General features: G+C 45.7%; 1 protein-coding gene and 2 non-coding genes across 3 annotated transcripts; all 3 read left to right on the plus strand.

Annotated features, from left to right (window-relative positions):
* The first annotated feature begins 4950 nt into the window (after window positions 1–4950).
* On the plus strand, window positions 4951–5025 carry trnaa-ugc (transfer RNA alanine (anticodon UGC)). The gene has a single exon. It is a non-coding gene; the product is annotated as a tRNA-Ala (tRNA).
* A 2191-nt stretch (window positions 5026–7216) lies between these two features.
* On the plus strand, window positions 7217–12952 carry LOC106565861 (guanine nucleotide-binding protein-like 3). Its single transcript, XM_014133465.3, has 15 exons — window positions 7217–7427; window positions 7644–7702; window positions 7957–8097; window positions 8180–8296; window positions 8379–8471; window positions 8620–8755; window positions 8867–8970; window positions 9152–9302; window positions 9696–9783; window positions 10058–10235; window positions 10342–10484; window positions 10690–10826; window positions 11693–11838; window positions 12107–12176; window positions 12456–12952. Exons 1-15 carry the CDS (start codon window positions 7415–7417, stop codon window positions 12554–12556), a joined length of 1677 nt encoding a protein of 558 aa, XP_013988940.2. The 5' UTR covers window positions 7217–7414; the 3' UTR covers window positions 12557–12952.
* On the plus strand, window positions 9849–9924 carry LOC123725796 (small nucleolar RNA SNORD69). Its single transcript, XR_006758309.1, has one exon. It is a non-coding gene; the product is annotated as a small nucleolar RNA SNORD69 (small nucleolar RNA).
* Window positions 12953–20411: the final 7459 nt, after the last annotated feature.

Below are 20411 nucleotides of genomic sequence, written 5' to 3' on the forward strand. Positions count from 1 at the left end.
ATTACTACCGGAGGTTTATCTGGGGTTTTGGCCAGGTAGTGGCTCCCATTACCTCACTGCTGAAGGGGGGGCCGGTGCATTTGCGGTGGTCGACTGAGGCGGACAGAGCCTTCAAAAGGTTGAAGGTGCTGTTCACCGAGGCACCCATGTTGGCGCACCCGGACCCCTCTCTAGCATTCATAGTGGAGGTGGACGCATCCGAGGCTGGGGTGGGTGCCATGCTATCACAGCGCTCGGGTACGCCACCAAAACTCCACCCCTGCGCTTTCTTTTCGAAGAAGCTCAGTTCGGTGGAGCGCAACTATGATGTGGGGGACCGGGAGTTGTTAGCGGTGGTAAAAGCCCTGAGGGTGTGGAGACACTGGCTTGAGGGGGCTAAGCACCCCTTTCTCATCTGGACCGACCACCAGAATCTGGAGTATATCCGGGCAGCTAGGAGACTGAATCCGCGTCAGGCAAGGTGGGCCATGTTCTTCACCCGTTTCAGGTTCACTATTTCCTATAAACCAGGCTCCCTGAACACGAGGGCTTACGCGCTGTCCCGTCTCTATGACACTGAGGACCGGCCCATCGATCCTACTCCCATCATTCCAGCTTCTAGGCTGGTGGCACCGGTGGTATGGGAGGTGGACTCGGACATCGAGTGGGCGTTAAGGGTGGAACCTGCACCTTCACAGTGTCTCGCGGGTCGCATGTACGTGCCGCTTGGTGTCCGTGATCAATTGATTTGGTGGGCCCACACACTACCCTCTTCGGGTCATCCTGGTGTGGCGAGGACAGTGCGGGGTCTCAGGGGGAAGTAATGGTGGCCCACCTTGGCTAAGGACGTGAGGTTCTACGTCTCTTCCTGTTCGGTATGCGCCCAGAGTAAGGCTCCTAGGCATCTCCCGAGAGGGAAGTTACAGCCCCTCCCCGTTCCACAATGGCCATGGTCTCACCTGTCAGTGGACTTCCTGAATGATCTCCCCCCGTCTCAGGGGAGCACTACGGTCCTGGTTGTTGTAGATCAGTTTTCGAAGTCCTGCCGTCTCCTCCCTTTGCCCGGTCTCATTACGGCCCTGCAGACTGCGGAGGCCCTATTTACCCATGTCTTCCGGCACTACGGGGTGCCGGAGGACATTGTCTCTGATCAAGGTTCCCAGTTCACGTCCAGGGTATGGAAGGCGTTTATGGAGCGTCTGGGGGTCTCGGTCAGCTTGACCTCCGGTTATCACCCCGAGAGTAATGGGCAGGCGGAAAGGGTGAACCAGGAGGTGGGCAGGTTTCCCCGGCCCGGGGAGTGGGCGAGGTACATTCCATGGGCGGAGTTGGCCCAGAACTCACTTCGTCACTCCTCCACTAACCTGTCACCCTTTCAGTGTGTTTTGGGTTACCAGCCGGTCCTGGCACCATGGCACCAGAGCCAGACCGAGGCTCCTGCGGTGGAGGAGTGGGTGCAGTGCTCCAAGGAGACCTGGAGAGCCGTCCAGGAATCCCTGAAGCAAGCCAGTGGACGGCAGAAGAGGAGTGCTGACCGCCACCACAGTGAGGCCCCCATGTTCATACCGGGGGACAGGGTCTGGCTATCGACCCGGAACCTGCCTCTCCGTTTGCCCTGCCGGAAGCTGGGGCCACAGTGTGTGGGGCCCTTCAAAGTCCTGAGGAGGATAAACGAGGTGTGTTATAGGTTACAACTCCCTTCCTATTACTGTATTAACCCCTCGTTTCATGTGTCTCTCCTCAGGCCGGTGGTAACTGGTCCCCTTCAGGAAGGTGAGGTGCCGGAGGTCCCTCCGCCCCTTCTGGACATTGGGGGGTCCCCAGCGTACACCATACGGGCCATTCTGGACTCGAGACGCCAGGTGAGGGCCCTGCAGTACCTCGTGGACTGGGAGGGGTACGGCCCAGAGGAGAGATGCTGGGTACCGGTGGAGGACGTCTTGGACCCGTCCCTGTTGAGGGATTTCCATCGCCTCCACCCGGATCGCCCTGCGCCTCGCCCTCCGGGTCGCCCTCGAGGCCGGTGTCGGCGCGCTGCGGGAGCCGACACCGGGGGGGGGGGGTACTGTCACGACTCCTACCGAAGGTGGCTCCCCCTCCTGCTCGGGTGTCGCTCGGCGGTCGTCGTCACCGGCCTACTAGCTGCCACTGATCCCTTATTGTTTCCCCCTTTCCGTTATTGTTTGCACCTGTTCTGTGTTGGGCTGATTAGCGGGGCTATATTAGCCAGTAGGCCCGCCTGCTCTTTGTGCGGGATTGTTACTCTGTAATTTTGCTTGTGTACACGCTGATTGTGTTTTTCTCTAGTGCGTGGTTTTGCGCTGACAGTTTTCGGTCCCCTGTGTTTGGGGCACTTTGTTTTGTGAGCGCTCTGATCGCTGTTGGGGTGGCTTGTGTTTTGCCGTTGTGCTCATTAAAAGCCACTACCCTATATCGCTGCTTCCTGTGCTTGATTCCTCACCCACTATGCCCAAGCCTTACAGGGTACTAGTATGTGGCATTCAAACATGTGATTATAAACCCATTTTAAACCAACTCCAGACTACTTCACGGCACGCCCATGTTTAATCCAGTAACACACACGAGAGGTCACACAACACAGAGTGCATGAGCGTCTGATGTAAGCTCTGTGTTCTCCTCTCATGCTCTGGTATGCAACATCTGTGTAGCCCTGCTGGCTCAGAGAAGACAGATGCCGCCAGCTCATTGGCTGCTAATCCTGCCACCGTGAGAGAATGGCAAATCAAGAGGCCATCCCCAAGGCCCAGGAAAATGGATATTGATCCCGAGCCATGCCTAAATGGATTAAATTACAGAGTACTGTTGCTAGCAGCAGGGATGTTGAGGGAGGGCTTGAGAAGGAGGGAGAGAGGCAGGGAGAGGGTTGTGGGGGGGATTGGAGGGTAACTCTACCAAGGCTTTGGCCACCCATGCCTGGCACCGGTAGACAGCTCACTCCCTCTTCTCCCCATAATCAATACTATTATCAATCATTCCCTCTGACTACCTTCTACATGAAAGAAGTCCCTAGAATACTCTCAGTCTCTATAACATGCCAGTCTTCTTGGTCAAGTCAAGTCAAATCAAATCAAAGTTTATTTATCACGTGCGCCGAATACAACAGGTGTAGACCTTAAAGTGAAATGCTTACTTATAGGCTCAAACCAATAGTGCAAAAAAGGTATTAGGTGAACAACAGGTAGGGTAAAGAAATAAAAACAACAATAAAAAGACAGTGAAAAATAACAGTAGCGAGGCTACATACAGACACCGGTTAGTCGGGCTGATTGAGGTAGCATGTACATGTAGATAATGGTAATGGTACATTTGATTCAGACTGAGTGTGAAACTGCGAGGAAGGTATCGACTACATATTGGAGGGAGAATATGCATCACAGACACAGGGGGGACTTGACTAACACCGTGTCAACATTAGTGGGCAAAGCTGTGTGGGAGGAGTCATTCACTAACCTGAAGTCATTAGTCTTCTTGTATGAGCAGTGATCCAGAGTCTTCACTCTTTCTCATTCACACCCTTTTTGTTCATGACCTGAAGAGAAGATGGGGATACGGGTCTGGAGAGGATATCTAACAGAGTGCTTCCCCTGCATGTTCTGAGCTTTAATATTCTGCATAGAAATGTGTCCAATGGCATGACCGGAATATCGAAGAGGAGAGTGTGAAGTAACGGATATTAATAGTAACATCAAGGGATGGCTGTGCTTTCTCAGTAAAATCCATATCTGGATTCGTAATAGCCATGAACAATTGGAAGATATTAAAAGATTTCAGTGTCTTTTTGAGTCCTGGTATTCTTCAGTAGTCATTTTCAATTGCACTTGCAATCCTTTTTGTTTTTAAGAAGCCCTTTTTTGTGTTCAGCTTTGATACCTTTGTACATCAAGGGCACCTCTGTCATACTGTTGGGCCCATAGACTTATGGTTGGGCCCCTATGTTTTAGGACCAGTTTCCCAGACCAAGATTAGGCCTAGTCCTGGATTAAAAATCATTCTCAATGGAAATTCTCTATTGAGATCACTTTTTAGTCCAGTTCTAGGCTTAATTTATTTGTGTCTGGGAAACCAGCCCATAGAGCTTCAGTCACAAACATTCTTCCCCACTCCACTTCATCCCCTTCGGGCAGTGCTCCACTTCATGGCACAATTGAATAATCATAAAGAACCCATTAGATTCCAGATGACACACGGACAACAACACATGCTCGACATATGTAAATGTGAATAAAAATGATGTCCATTTCAGTGCAGTGATGTTCCAATCCCTATGACATTATGAAGAGAATGCATCATGGTTCCTTAATGGGTGCCTGTGTCCATTAGATTGACACTCAAGGACGTCCCACCATGAGTAATACTTAAAGAAAAACTGCTGCTGATCTATGTACAGTACAGTCATGACACAAATATTAATTTTCACAAAGTTTGCTGCTTCAGTGTCTTTAGATATTTTTGTCAGATGCTACTATGGAATACTGAAGTATAATTACAAGCATTTCATAAGTGTCAAAGGCTTTTATTGACAATTACATGAAGTTGATGCAAAGGGTCAATATTTGCAGTGTTGACCCTTCTTTTTCAAGACCTCTGCAATCTGCCCTGGCATGCTGTCAATTAACTTCTGGGCCACATCCTGACTAATGGCAGCCCATTCCTGCATAATCAATGCTTGGAGTTTGTCAGAATTTGTGGGTTTTTGTTTGTCCACCTGCCTCTTGAGGATTGACCACAAGTTCTCAATGGGATTAAGGTCTGGGGAGTTTCCTGGCCCTGGACCCAAAATATTGATGTCTTGTTCCCCGAGCCACTTAGTTATCACTTTTGCCTCATGGCAAGGTGCTCCATCATGTTGGAAAAGGCATTGTTCATCACCAAACTGTTCCTGGATGGTTGGGAGAAGTTGCTCTCGGAGGATGTGTTGGTACCATTCTTTATTCATGGCTGTGTTCTTAGGCCTCCCTGTGGCTCAGTTGGTAGAGCATGGTGTTTGCAACGCCAGGGTTGTGGGTTCAATTCCCACGGGGGGCCAGTACCAAAAAAAAAAATGCATGTAATGAAATGTATGCATTCACTACTGTAAATTGCTCTGGATAAGAGTGTCTGCTAAATGACTAAAATGTAAATGTAGGCAAACTTGTGAGTGAGCCTACTCCCTTGGCTGAGAAGCAACCCCACACATGAATGGTCTCAGGATGCTTTACTGTTGGCATGACACAGGACTGATGGGAGAGCTCACCTTGTCTTCTCCGGACAAGCTTTTTTGAGGATGCCCCAAACAATTGGAAAGGGGATTCATCAGAGAAAATGACTTTACCACAGTCCTCAGCAGTCCAATCCCTGTACCTTTTGCAGAATATCAGTCTGTCCCTAATGTTTTTCCTGGAGAGAAGTGGCTTCTTTGCTGCCCTTCTTGACACCAGGCCATCCTCCAAAAGTCTTCGCCTCACTGTGCGTGCAGATGCGCTCACCCCTGCCTGCTGCCATTCCTGAGCAAGCTCTGTACTGGTGGTGCCCCGATCCTGCAGCTGAATCAACTTTAGGAGATGGTCCTGGCGCTTGCTGGACTTTCTTGGGCGCCCTGAAGCCTTCTTCACAACAATTGAACCGCTCTCCTTGAAGTTCTTCATGATCCGATAAATGGTTGATTTAGGTGCAATCTTACTGGCAGCAATATCCTTGCCTGTGAAGCCCTTTTTGTGCAAAGCAATGAAATGATGACGGCACGTGTTTTCTTGCAGGTAACCATGGATGACAGAGGAAGAACAATGATTCCAAGCACCACCCTCCTTTTGAAGCTTCCAGTCTGTTATTCGAACTCAATCAGCATGACAGAATGATCTCCAGCCTTGTCCTTGTCAACACTCACACCTTGAGAGAATCACTGACATGATGTCAGCTGGTCCTTTTGTGGCAGGGCTGAAATGCAGCGGAAATATTTTGGGGGGATTCAGTTCATTTGCATGGCAAAGAGGGACTTTGCAATTAATTTCAATTCATCTGATCATTCTTCATAACATTCTGGAGTATATGCATATTGCCATCATACAAACTGAGGCAGCAGACTGTGAAAATTAATATTTGTGTCATTCTCAAAACTTTTGGCCACGACTGTATATTGCTTCCCTTGATACAAGTAAATAATTCCGAATTTTTGGGGTACACTGCATGCCAATTCTACATAATTCCATAAAATGTAGGCTACATAATACAGATTGCTCACCAGCACCGATAGGCCAAGATATGTGGACTAAAGTGAAAAGGAATTTCAGAAACTATCGGGAGAGAGTGGAACTTGATAAAAATCCTTCTTGGTTGAAAAGCAGACTACTTCGGCCCTGGGGGTTTTACAGAAAGAGAAAGTAATTAGGGATTATTACATTTAAAAATGGCCTCTTATAGGTTTGGGACCAATCACAATGCTAATGCAACACAAAGCATGATGTAATTGGTAAATGAGTTGCAAAAATCTGACCAATCGGATTTGTATAGCCATTTTACAGCACAGTCAGACTGCATGAAATTTCAATATGCGGTTCCGACTTTTCTGGACTTCTATTTTGGAAGACTAAAGGTCCCAAAGCTTGTGTGGGATTCTTTACTTTACGGACAGTCTCTGGAGTAATAAATAGAGTGACAATGAGTGTAGAGGTGGATCAGATGAGAAATAATATTTCTGGTGTTTGTGATGCCCGCCGTTTGGTGAGACGTAGACACGGTGGAAATAGTGTGACTGAAGATACCCTGTCTGTCTTGTTGAACTTTGATACAGTTTCAGGTTGGGTTACATCAGCTATTCTGTGAAGGCCTTTGTTCCGAACCTGTTGCGGTGCTTTAGTTGCGAAGGATTCGGACATGTTGCAGCAGTGTGTAGAAGAGAGATCCCAAGATGCGAGAAGTGTGCAGGAGGGTATAGCCACAGGGAGTGTGAAGTTGGGGTAGAAAGCGCAGTGTGTCAACTCTGCGGGCACCCATGCAGCTGGGGATCTGAAGTGCCCTCACAGCCCTGTGAGAGAGAGACAGGTTGAGATTGTCAGAGTTTGAGTGGGGCAAAACGTTTCCTAGGCTGATGCATTGAAGAGTAAAGGATAGTCCAAGGGTGAGCGATTTTGACTTGGGAGATAGGGCTCACAAGTGAGTAGGCCTGAAGAGAGAGAGTGTGTAAAGTATGACTTCTTGCGTTTATTGCAAAGGTTATTAATTGTACTGCACTGATGGAAGTTAAATCCTATGAAATAGATGTGGTAGTGGCACCCACCTGAATGAAGTCAAAGTGAGTAAAATACTGCTTTGGCGCCATCTGCTGGGCACAGCTGCAGATGAGCAAAGATGACCAAACCGGAAGCGGAAACGTAAAGGCTAGCTTGTGGTTCCACGTGCAGCAGAATTTTAGTCACAGTGCCAGAACCATAGTCATGCAATGAAGCGCCCAGGTATGTGTAGCTAAAGTCTTTACATTTGGCTTGTACAGTCGTTTTTCTTTATTATTCAGAAATAATATTGTCTTCAGTTGAATATATATATATATATATATATATATATATATATATGTGTGTACATTGCCAGTTAGACTGCCAACACTTAACTAATGACCCATGCTGGCAAGCAAGCCAGCCCGAGACTTTCATGCGTGTTTCATGTTTTTCCAGGGTTAAAGAAAGCAAGTAAACGTGTGTCTTGCTCCAAACGTTACAAAATACAGAAAAAGGTATTGTGAATTGTATTCTTTACTGTCAATACTTAATTATATTTAGGCCACTCCTAACGGTAGCTGTTGCTGTCATGAAGTAGCTAACTAAGTTGGCTAGTTCGGCGGTTTTAAAACCTCCTGCGGCGACCGCCATACGTTACACAATTGTGAAGTAGCTCAGTATATTGTTCTAATAAGCTATGTACTTTTAATTATAGATATACTATATGCGCAAATGAAGTCTTGTCATGATTTATGTCATTTGATTTTAGGTCCGGGAACACAACAGAAAACTAAAAAAAGATGCAAAAAAGAAAGGAGCAGGCAAAAAAGCGAAAAAGGATATTGGAGTTCCCAACAAAGCACCCTTCAAAGAGGATATTCTGAGGGAAGCAGAACAGAGGAGGTTAAAGGTGAGTTTTGTGGTCCTCTCATATTTTAGGTGGCAAAATAATTAGGCCTAGATGAACATGTACTCATCTCTTTCCAACCCAGCTTGAAGAAGAAAAAGAGAAAAAAAAGTTGGCCAAGCAACAACAACGGGCTCAGAAGAGAAAGAAGGAAAACGCTGCCAGTAGTGATGGAGACTGCAAAGTGAAGAAAGCTAGAAAGGTATAGGAAAATGTGAAGGGCATCAAAAATCATGCACTCATGTAGCTTGACAATATTTTAACTCCACATTTTAACTCCACAGGAGTTACCGTCACAGGAGGACCTTGTGAAACAGATGGTGAAACAAAGTGACCCAAGGAATTCAAAAAAGCACTTTTGTTCAGAATTAAACAAGGTAGCTAAGATTAATTGGTATTAGGTGTCCAGGCAAGGAAAGTATAGCCCTTGTCTGGCAGAGTTGCTGTGCAAGACAGAAGCTTTAATAAAGACATGCCCTACCTGAGTGTCCCTATGCATTGATATTCAGTCTATATTTTCTCCAGGTGATCGATGCCTCTGATGTTATAATTGAAGTCCTAGATGCCAGAGATCCCCTTGGCTGCAGGTGTCCACAGCTAGAGGAAGCTGTACTGAAGAGGGTTGGAAACAAGAAGCTACTATTCCTGTTGAACAAAATAGGTAATAATCTTAGGGATAAGTCTTTAATGTCAATTATATGTAGATGTAGTGTTATCTTTATTCAAAAGGTAATTAAACTTAACTATAAAATTAATTTTCCAAATCCTGCAGATCTTGTCCCTAAAGAGAATGTGGAGAAGTGGCTGCAGTGTCTTCAGCTTGAGTTCCCAGCTGTGGCGTTCAAGGCGTCTACACAACTACAGGATAAAACAGTGGTATGGACTATGTACATGCAGTGCCTAAGATTTTAATGGAATTAATTTCACTGACTACTTGGGGAATCCATATTGATGACCAGGTTCGGTCACGCCTGCAGAATGTAGAAAATTGGTCATTACTTTGTAGACTATTTGAATATTGATCATAAATGCTTATACATGTTTTTTTGTTAAACAGCAAGAGAAGAAGGCTAGGTTTGCAACTCTTAATGGAGTAGTAGACCAGACCAAAGGAGTGGCTTGTTATGGCAGCGGCTGTCTTCTCCAGCTCCTGGGAGACTTTGCAAATGGGACAGGGAGAGAGGGCTCAGTAAAAGTGGGCTTAGTCGGTAAGGAAGCTACTCCCCTCACCATTATTTAGACATAAACTGCATCTCCTCTCGTAATTAGTATGGCTCTCAAGTGGTGGTATTAAAGTGTTGTGCTTACGAAATGATGATGATTTGTGTGACCTACTGATGTCTGTGACGACTACTACAACGCTGATCTCATCCATAGCGATCGCAGTGTCCTGTTGTGTACCCTATGTCATATTTTGTCTGATCTGTCTTGTGTTCATTCAGTTTATTTTATCCAATTATATTATCGTACTGTATGCACACATTAGCCTGTCTTATCTGTTATGACAACAAGATTATGAATCTTTTAAGGGTTTATCCTGAACAGTATAAATGCACGTTGTCTATTACTTGAACCACTTATGCTCTCCGATATCCCCTCAGGGTTCCCCAACGTGGGGAAGAGCAGTCTGATCAACAGCCTGAAAGGGATGAGGGCCTGTAATGCAGGAGTCCAGAGAGGGATCACCAGGTGAGTGAAGCTGAACCATTCATGATAGTGATGGGAGTCCATTCTATTCGCAGATGGTGAGGAATTGTATGAAGCATGATGAAGTTGAAGATCTGACAAAACAATGGAGTCTATATTCAATCCAACACTGAGCTTCATACACCTCATCGAGGTCTTACCAATTAGGGCAGAACAGTCCAAAACCCTTGGTCATGCCTGTTCACCTGAATTTGCTCAATGCACAAATGCCACTTGTTGCTTACCATTTAACATACCTCATTTCTGACTCTTGCAGGTGCTTCCAAGATGTCCACATCTCTAAAAATGTCAAGATGATTGACAGCCCAGGGGTAGTGGCGGCCCAGTCTAACCCAAAAGCTGCCATGGCGCTGAGGAGTCTCCAGGTGGAGGACAAGCAGGAGACTGTTCTAGAGGCCGTCAGGACCCTGCTCAAACAGTGCAACAAGCAACAGGTGAAACTGACATCACTGGTGTGAGGAAATGCTTACTGCCAAGTTTGAGATCAAGCCCTAGGTCTGCTGAGCCTACTAATAGTTCATCCTGGACTTTGTGTTTCAGGTAATGCTTCAGTACAATGTTCCAGACTTCAGAAACTCGTTGGAGTTTTTATCCTTTTTTGCCAAGAAACGTGGATTTCTGCAGAAGGGTGGAGTCCCTAACACAGAGCTGGCTGCCTCTACCTTCCTCAGTGATTGGACAGGGTGAGTGTTGTCATGATTTGTCACCAATCAAATTTAAAGTAGGGTGAGGCTAGCATGGAAATGAGGATAATTAACGCAATTCTTGAGTTCAAGTGAAGACTATAATCCAACTCTGATCCCTCTGCTGAGCCAGACTGAGCACTTTGCCTAGAAACTAGAATGAAAGGTATTTTTTTGTAAATACTTAAAATGTTTATCTTTTCAGGGCAAAGCTGAGTTATCACTGCAAAGCCCCTGAGAAGCTAAGCCTTCCCTCATACCTCTCTGAAGACATTGTAACAGAGATGCAGAAGGGCTGGGACTTGGACAAGCTGAGGAAGAGCAACGAGGAGACTCTAAGAAGTGTGTTAATTTAGTATTTTCTCTAATAGAAGAATTTTCTATATTTTACATTTCAGTCATTTAGCAGACGCTCTTATTCATCTAGTCGGCTCGGGGATTTGAACCAGCGACCTTTCGGTTAGTGGGCCAACACTCAACTGCCAGGCTACCTTCCGCCCAGTAATGAATGAGTTTGTTGATGTACACCAGTGTTTCCCAACTCCGATCCTCAAGTACCCCCACCAGCATACCTTTTTGTTGTAACCCCGGACAAAAACCTCATTCTACTTGTCAAGGGCTTGATGATTAGTTGACATGTAGAATCAGGTGAGCTTGTCCAAGGCCACAACAAAAAGATGTACTGGAGGACCAGAGTTGGAAAACCCTGATGTACACTGAGTTTACAAAACATTACAAACACCTGCTCTTTCCATGACAGACTGACCAGGTGAAAGTTATGATCCGTTATTGGTGTCACTTGTTAAATCCACTTCAATCAATGTAGATGAGGGGGAGGAGACAAGTTAAAGAATGTTTACGCCTTGAGACAATTGAGACATGGTTTGCCATTCAGAGGGTGAATGGGCAAGACAAAAGATTTCAATGCTTTTGAACAGGGTATGATGGGTAGCCTGGTTTGAGTGTCAACTGCAAAGCTGCTGGGTTTGTCACAAGTTTCCTGTGTGTATCAAGAATGGTCCACCAGCCAACTTGACACAGTGGTGGGAAGCATTGGGAGTCAACATGGGCCAGCATCCCTGTGGATTGCTTTCAGCAACTTGTAGAGTCCATGCCCTGACAAATTGAGGCTGTTCTGAGTGGAAATGGGTGCAACTCAATGTTTTGTACAGTAAGTGTATGTGATGACTGACCTACTCTCCTCCTAGGTGTAAAGTTCCCAAACCAGGCCAGCAGCATTGTCCTCCTGTCTAAAGGCCCCACTGCCGGAGTGCTGAGTGACAGTGACGTGGTTGAGGACAAACCTGCTCAAGGGCCCACTGAGGAGATGGAGGGTAGCTGTGCGAACCAAGAGGTAGCTGAAAATCTTTACACTTATTTCTCACCTGATAAATCGGATTAAAGTAGGATCAATCTGTTCTAGCATGGAAATGAAGACAAATAACGCAAGTCGAAGTTAATGAAGACATCTAATCCAACTCTGATCCCACTGCTGAGCCGATTGCCTTGTCTGGAATTTACAATCAATGTATAAAATGTCTAAACTATTCTTTTCAGGGAAAATCTGAGCTATTCCTGCAAAGAAATAAAGGCCTTTGTAATGGAATATCTTTTAATTTCAGGATGATGGGGTTGAAGAGGTGTCTGATGCAGATGAAACGGATGAACCACAGATAAAGACACCAGTCACAAGTAAATCAATATTAGAGACCAGCTTCATTCTTGTTATGTTCCTTATTAATATAGGATCAGTCTGTGTGGAAATGAGGATAATTAACGCAATTCTTGAGTTCAAGTGAAGACTTCTAATCCAACTCTGATCCCACTGCTCAGCCAGACTGAGAACCTTGCTTGGAATCTAGAATGAAATGGATGTATTTAATTTTTTCCCTCAGTGAATAGCTTAATTCCTGTTACATTCCCAAACAAGTCTGTCAATATCACTTAACTAATGATTTCTGATCTTTGCAGAAGAACCAGCCAAAGTGAGGTTCCAGGTTCCTGTCCCAGTCAACATTCTCTCCTCAGTGCAGACAGATGATGCCTATGACTTCAACACAGATTTTAAATGAACATCTATGACCTTCTGGCTGTGTTTGACAGGCAGCCCAATTCTGATTTTGTTTTTTCACTAATTGCTCTTTAAACCAATCAGATCAGCTCTGAGAAAAATTTGATGTGATCAGTCAAAATAACAATTGGTGGAAAGAATATTAGATTTGGGCTGCCTGTGTAAACACAGCCTTTGTTTCTCAACGCTCTCATATCTTAACCTTACTAGCTGTACTGGCACCATCTGAAGTTACTGTTTGAAGGCCTGTGTGTGTGGATGTAACCTGTAAAATTAGTTGGTAACAATGTTTTGCCTTTTGAGTAAAGGCCCAGCGGTAAATAGTTTAAGATCTGTCAATGTTCATTGTGAATTATTGTATATAGCCTGAACACAAATAAATTGATCCATATTTTGACTCAAGTTGTGCTTTCTCATTCCAGTTAAAATGGTGATGAATACAACAGCTCAACCCCACATAGGATGTTCAATTTTAGTTTGCCATGGTGTTAGGTTGACTTATCAGGACCAAGACTCAAGGTGGTTGACTGTTTTATTAAGCTGCTATTACAAAATGATGACAATTTGAAAATGTACATTAGTTAGATTAATCCTTTTGTACAAAGTACAGAAATGGTGTAACTTAACACCATGTTTAATACTTTAAATGAAAACCATAGGATTGTGTAAATAAGCTACTTGACGACTATCAAATTCATAACCATTTCAGCTGTTGCACATGTATCGACACTAGTGGTTTGTGTGTATGCCATCCATCCTTAGCGCAAAGGCTTGTCACTAAAATGCAATAGAGATAAAGGATAGTAGGCTTGTATAAAGTTGTGTGGTAGTGGTCCTGATATACAAATTACTTTTTTTATTTAACCAGGTAGGCCAGTTGAGAACAAGTTCTCATTTACAACTGCGACCTGGCCAAGATAAAGCAAAGCAGTGTGACACAGAGTTACACATTGAATAAACAAACGTACAGTCAATAACATAATAGAAAAGTCTATATACAGTGTGTGCAAATGAAGTATGATTATCGAGGTAAGGTAACAAATAGACCGTAGTGGCGAAATAATTACAGTTTAGCAAATAAACATTTGAGTGATAGATGTGCAGAAGATGAATGTGCAAGTAGAGATACTGGGGTGCAAAGGAGAAGGGAAAATACAAATCATATAATATGGGGATGAGGTAGTTGGATGGGCTATGTACAGGTGCAATGATCTGTAAGCTGCTCTGATAGCTGATGCTTAAAGTGGGTGAGGGAGATATGTGTCTCCAGCTTCAGTGATTTTTGCAATTTCTTCCAGTCATTGGCAGCAGAGAACTGGAAGGAAAGGTGGCCAAAGGAGGAATTGGCTTTCGGGGTGACCAGTGAAATATACCTGCTGGAGCGTGTGCTACGGGTAGGTGCTGCTGTGGTAACCAGTAAGCTGAGATAAGGCGGGGCTTTACCTAGCAAAGACTTATAGATAACCTGTAGCCAGTGGGTTTGGCAACTAGTATGAAGCAAGGGCCAACCAACGAGAGCGTACAGGTCACAATGGTGGGTAGTGTATGGGGCTTTGGTGACTATCGGTAGGATAGTCAGTTTTACGAGGGTATGTTTGGCAGCATGAGTGAAGGATGCTTTGTTGCGAAATAGGAAGCCGATTCTAGATTTAATTTTGGATTGGATATGCTTAATATGAGTCTGGAAGGAGAGTTTACAGTCTAACCAGACACCTAGGTATTTGTAGTTGTCCACATATTCTAAGTCAGAACCATCCAGAGTAGTGATGCTAGGCGGGCGGGCAGGTGCGGGCAGCGATCGGTTGAAGAGCATGCATTTAGTTTTACTTGCATTTAAGAGCAGTTGGAAGCCACGGAAGGAGAGTTGTATGGCATTGAAGTTCGTCTGGAGGTTAGTTAACACAGTGTCCAAAGAGGGGCCAGAAGTATACAGAATGGTGTCGTCTGCATAGAGGTGGATCAGAGTATCACCAGCCGCAAGAGCGACATCATTGATGTATACAGAGAAGAGAGTCGGCCCGAGAATTGAACCCTGTGGCACCCCCATAGAGACTGCCTTTTAAAGGATAAGGAGTTAGAGTGCAAGACAACCGTCAGTAACAAAATATTGATCCTTGTTCTAACAGCATCAAAGTGAAGGTCTAAGGAAAATGGTGATCTTGGCAAATTGTCACAGGGGACAGTTCCTGAACACATAGGCACACAATGTATTCAGTCGTCTCAACAGTCTTAAGTAGCTGCATCTGCATTGATGTGAAAATATAAGACAGAAGGAAGGTTACTTGACTATTGAGATGTAGCCCAATGGACTAAAGGAGCCTAGCAATCCTTATAGTCCAAGGACCTTACATGTTCTGTTTAGAGGGCAGATTGGCTTGGCAGCCAAAACAATCAAATACTCAATCTAAACGTAAATAGATTATATATTGCGGTACAGTTCTATAAACATAATGCCCTCTACTTTCAGATCACATCAAACTAATTTCATAAATGCAGAATATACACACACTGTTTAACTGGTTTTAACACAGTTGCTGGCGACAGTATGTTTCTATGACAGTGTTAACACCTTTGTGGCATCCGTTTACACACAGGTGTTCGGAGACGCAGATAGCTAATTCGCACAGGTAGGTAGTCGAATCTGTCTTCAGTCTGTTTTCCGTAAACACGCGCTGTAACATGGATATGGCCGTGTGGGAACCCTAACCCTATAAAGGTGTGTAGTAATTTAACCTTTTGTTTTCTGAAAATGATTTCTTGCTGATATGAAAGGTGCGTTCCTTATGTTTCCAAAACCGTACCACAAGCGATACGTGTTCAAGTTCTGACCGAGCGTTGGGACTTTTGAGAAAAAACCCTGGTCAGAACATACTATCGGTAATAGGTGCGAAGGTAGCTAGCGTTTATGAATGGGTAATTTAAATGTATGTTATGTATGACATTCATTTCTCTCTGCAACATCCTCTTACACCATATGGAACATGCCCTGTCTCTGCCTGAGATAAACAACACCACCGTACAGTAAACAGACATCACTCTGTTTGGAATGTCTTGTATCGTGTTAGGGTTCCTGAGAAGTCACTGGAGGACGGGCAGACGAGCTGTTGTCTGGTCACATCCCTGCGTTAGTCTATTTGTCCCCTGTATGTTTCTGAACTGGGTGGAATTTACCCGTGGGGTCCTGAATATACCTCTTGTCCCGGACTTCTGTGAATGAAGAGGTCCTGAACCATGGTTTGTAATGTTCGTTCCAATGGAGGAGTTTGGCAGCTTTCACAAACTGGGGAGAGTAGCGGTTTCCAGCACCAGTAGCCCCTGAAAATAGAGGAATACTGAATATTTCTATGCAAACAAAGGCCAATAGCTTGCTAGTTTAGAGGAGAATAAACTGTACAGGGCAATGATGATATTCTAACTATAACCTTTATTTGTACTTTTCCATACAATATTACACCACTAAGTGTGCCAGGGCTGTCTGCAGCTCATTGTTAGGGAAACATGGACAGACAGACCATAGTAGTACAGTTCTTACCTAATGTGCCACATGGGGTCGATGCTAGAGTGGTCTTTCTAGAAGACAATGAGCAGGGGAGGTGTGGTGATACTCTGCCAGAGTCTTACTGTACAAGTCTTCCCTGACAATCTTTTTTTTATACAATTAAAGCAAATGAAAACTCAAAGGGAATGCTTTTCAATTGTCTACAATGAATGTGAATGTCTATTTGGATTGATTTAATTGATATACAGTGTAGATTTTTTAGTTCTAAATAATCTCTGGAGTGCTGAGGGAATTCTGCTCCTGAGGCTGTCTGGCTCTGCTGGTGATTAACGGTGCGTTGAGCTCCATTCAGTGTTCCAGTTGGCTGGTGATGTTGTGATGCTTCCACTCCGTCAGGTTGGCTACGATCACCCCAGGATTAAAGGAACACGTGTTGGCCCTCATGCCCAGCTTCTCGATGGCCTTCTTTTTAAAAGCCAATATAGTTGTTCTAAAGGAATACATACATAAGATAATTAAAACATTTACATTATTTGATATGGTACCAAGTACAAATATGAAGGGGGAAAAAATGTTTTCATACCATTATGTAAAATAAGACCCTTTCTGTTCATTAATTTATTATATGGAGGTTTTATTTCCTTTGTGTGTCTTTGTAAAGTCTACAGCTTGATTTGTGTACTTGGTTCCCAGCTCCTCAAACTGTGTCCTTTGTGGATGCAGAATCACTGTCATCTGACAATGCAGCTGCATGCCCTGACTTTAGGCTTGTGTCAAAAAGGTCTTGGATGTCCCCTGCAAATATATCATATTCATATGTCTAGTATTCATTATAATCAAAAGTTTATTGGTTGCATACACAGATTTCCAGGTGCAGAGAAATTATTATGTTACTAGCACCAACAGTGCAGTAGAATGTCACTCAAATATAATAGAAATAGTAAAAAAAATAAAACACAAGAAAATGTATTCACTATCAGGAGAGAGATCATCTTACTGTGACAAACACGATCATTTTCAGTAAAGAGCTACCTTGTACAATGTTGTCATCATCCAAATAAATTGAATTTTCTGCATCTGGTATGAATACTGGCATATAAAATCTGGCAAAGGTCAACTGACTCAAACAAACAAGAGTAGTATTAACAATAGTATGTGTACAGTATTTAGGAATATCAACATCTATAACACTGCTAATACATGTGGTCTGTCTCACCTGGGGATCTTTGGTAATCTTCCCATTGAGAAGCTTGGGCTCAAATATGATGATCTTGTGCTTGACATTGTTAAGCTGAGTTTTACTCATCCACATCCTGGGGATTGAAATGGGCATTAAAAATGCTAAAATCATTCAGCCTCAAACAAACAAGTCTCTGTCATGCTTTTTATTAACAGCATGGCAGAGTTAACGTGTTAATCACTCACATGAGGTGATAAACAGTGTCGTTCATGGTCACAATGTTGAACACGATGTTGGCTTTGTTGTTCTGGTAGACACTGTTCATGGCAGCCACCACAGCTCCCAGTCTCTCCTCTACAGCAGTAATGATCACTGGGATCTCCTCGCCAGTTCTCACAGGGTCCGGTTTGAGCTCAGGAGAGAACTCAGACTCAAAGGGCAGAATCATACCTGGCACTACTGCATCTGTGAGCAGAACAATCAGTTCAATTCACTTCAGTTTAGATCAGGGTGATCTGTAATGCAGTCACTAGTATAAAACAAAACCCAATACAGAATGCAATGCATATAAAACACATTATCCACCAGCACCTTAAATGTTATTTGAATAAAACATAGTGTTGAAGAATTACCCCTCTATCAGTACAGAGGGGAACATTTATCTCTCTTCTAAGGAAGTCATTGAGATTCAGTAGATTCAATTGCACAATTATCAGAAATCTTCCGCCCGTGGTTTGTCTTACTTGTGTTTTGTTAGCGTTACACTATGACTCTGTGTGCATTCATTAGTATGGTGGCTTTTGCTGCCACAAACTGTAATTTACCTTACACAACTTGCCGACTGGCTTGTTCTATGTGTGTGTTGTGAATTGCTTTAACATGCTGCTTTAACATGCTTCTCTGCTAATAATCCTGCAGGGTTTTTTCTTGTTACTTCCCCTGCAGAGTGTAAGAGTATCGTGGTGGGCTTTCCACTACATTGAGACATTAACTTTGGAGTTCCTTAACAGAGTTACTCCATATGGTGCTGTTTTTTTGGCGTAAAACAAAAACACAAATAAATCAAATCCATTACCTGGTTGCTGTTTTTTTGTCTGCCTGTTTTTCCCACAGGGTTCTTCCCCTGTGTTTGCAGAGGTACTGGGTCATTTATCCCTCACCGGGTTCCTATTCCTCCAAGCGGGTCACGACATGGCTCTCCCAGGTGTCATCCCCCTGGGGATCCGCATACCTCGTGTATGCACTGTCTGGGTTTGAGCCACGCGGAGAGGGCGGTGGAGCGCCCTACTGGATGCCTGTTTGTGTGGTTTTCTCAGAACGCCTGCACATTGCGCGATTGGAGGCCATGCCCGAGTGGGTCGGCCAGGCTTGGGCTCAGGCTGGGGACGAGCTCCCTCCCTCAGGAGTGGTGCAGCAGCGAGCTGTTAGTCCCTCTATTGGGCCCAGTACCCCTCCCAGGAAGTGTGGCCGGAGCCATCGCAGGCAGAACCCATCTGTTGCCAGTCCTGGACTGGGCCATGAGTCGGACCGCTGGGACCACCTTGAACAGAGGGCGCATGCCCTGCATCAGGAGGTTGATAGCTTCGATGGCAACAACAGCTGTTCCCTGTTGGCCAGTGATGTTCCTGGGGGAAGATGCTGGCACTGTTCACCACTGTGAGCTGGGCTACCAAGCTGACAGGCCATCAGACGCCACCAGCGGGGTTTCATCGCCCCCAGCGGCTCGAGAGGCTATGAGGAGCCTACTCACATGGGTAGCCACTGCACTAGACATCAACTGGTGGACAGTGATGACTCTCCATCCGTCCCCATCTCTGCTGAGTTCCGCAAAGCCTTGCAGGAGAGCTGGGCCACTGCCAGGGCGGAACCCGCGACTGAAGGCGGGATCCCCCCAGAGTCTTTGATGCAGACTTGAAAGCCACATATGGGTCCCTCTGCTCTCTTGGCCGCCTTACCAACGCAGCCATGCTGATGAAAGGCCTACCTGCAGACTCTGTTTTCCCGGCTGCAGGAGGGCACATAGGAGCTCCTCCGGGAAGTGATGTATGTGTCTCGCCTGCTTTCCCTGCTCCAGAGGGATGTGGCCCGCACCAACGGACGGGCCATGGTGCTGGTGGTTACCTCCTGGTGGCATCTCTGGCTGGTCCAATCCCGTCTGCCAGCTGCTCTCCAGAGCACATTTGCCACTCACCCCATCACCCCAGGGCTGACGTTTGGCCCAGGGGTTAATGACATTCTAGAGCAGACCATTAAGGTTCGTAGGGACCGGGAGACCCTGAGACGGTTCATGCCGCCTCCTCAGGCCCCAGGTCCAAGGCAGATGGACCGTCGCCACCCACCTGCACCCGAACGATGGTGGGGTCCCTCTCCTGCCCCATCGCCTCATGCTAAGAGATGACAGGGGGGAGGGGCACAGCGTGAGGTGAAGCAACAGCCTGTTTTTCCCACAAGGGTCTTCCCCATTTCTTTCAGAGGTACTGGGTCATTTATCCCTCACCAGGTTCCTATTCCTCCAAGCGGGTCACGACATAAGCTCTCCCAGGGTGTCGGACCCCGGCTATGTGGCCTTGTTGGCTTAGCTGAGCTTATGGCTTCCCTTTGTGACAGGTGTGATGGTGTCAACCGTCACCCTCATAGGGACGTGCCTGGGAGACCCAGGTGCTCGGGGCACCAGAGGAGAGGCGGGCCCCAGCAGGACCCCTTGACAGACCCTTCCCCGGCTGCTTCTCCCGGTCTCAAAGTGGGAGGAGGGTGTGCAGTCCCCCTGGATGTTGTCCACATTGCTCGAGGGGTACCGACTCCAATTCCGGTGCCGGCCCCCGTCCTTCAGGGGCCTTCGTGTCACCACGGTGGCTGACCACCTGAAGAAAACCCTGCGGCTGGAGATTTCCTCACTCCTGGAAAATGGGTGCAATCCGCAGGATCGAGACATCAGAACGGCTAGGTGGGTTCTACTCCACTTATGTTGTGGAGACCTGCCACCTTGGGACTGGAGCCTACATCCCCAGGTGGTGCAGCACCTGTGGGACAAGTTTGGGAGGACGCAGATGGACCCGTTTGTCTCCCTGGGCAATACACACTGCCGCCTGTGGTACTCCATGTCGGAGCCACCAGGGCCTCTAGGCTTGGATGCTCTGGCTCACGATTGGCCAGGGCTGGAGCTTACACATTCTCCCC

Source organism: Salmo salar, chromosome 12, assembly GCF_965601325.2.
Source record: "Salmo salar chromosome 12, fSalSal1, whole genome shotgun sequence".
Classification (NCBI taxonomy): domain Eukaryota; kingdom Metazoa; phylum Chordata; class Actinopteri; order Salmoniformes; family Salmonidae; genus Salmo; species Salmo salar.

Coding starts and splice junctions, on each gene's coding strand:
- LOC106565861 (XM_014133465.3), top strand. Junction 8,098..8,179: donor CAGAACAGAGGAGGTTAAAG/GTGAGTTTTGTG, acceptor TTTCCAACCCAG/CTTGAAGAAGAAAAAGAGAA. Junction 10,485..10,689: donor TTCCTCAGTGATTGGACAGG/GTGAGTGTTGTC, acceptor TTATCTTTTCAG/GGCAAAGCTGAGTTATCACT.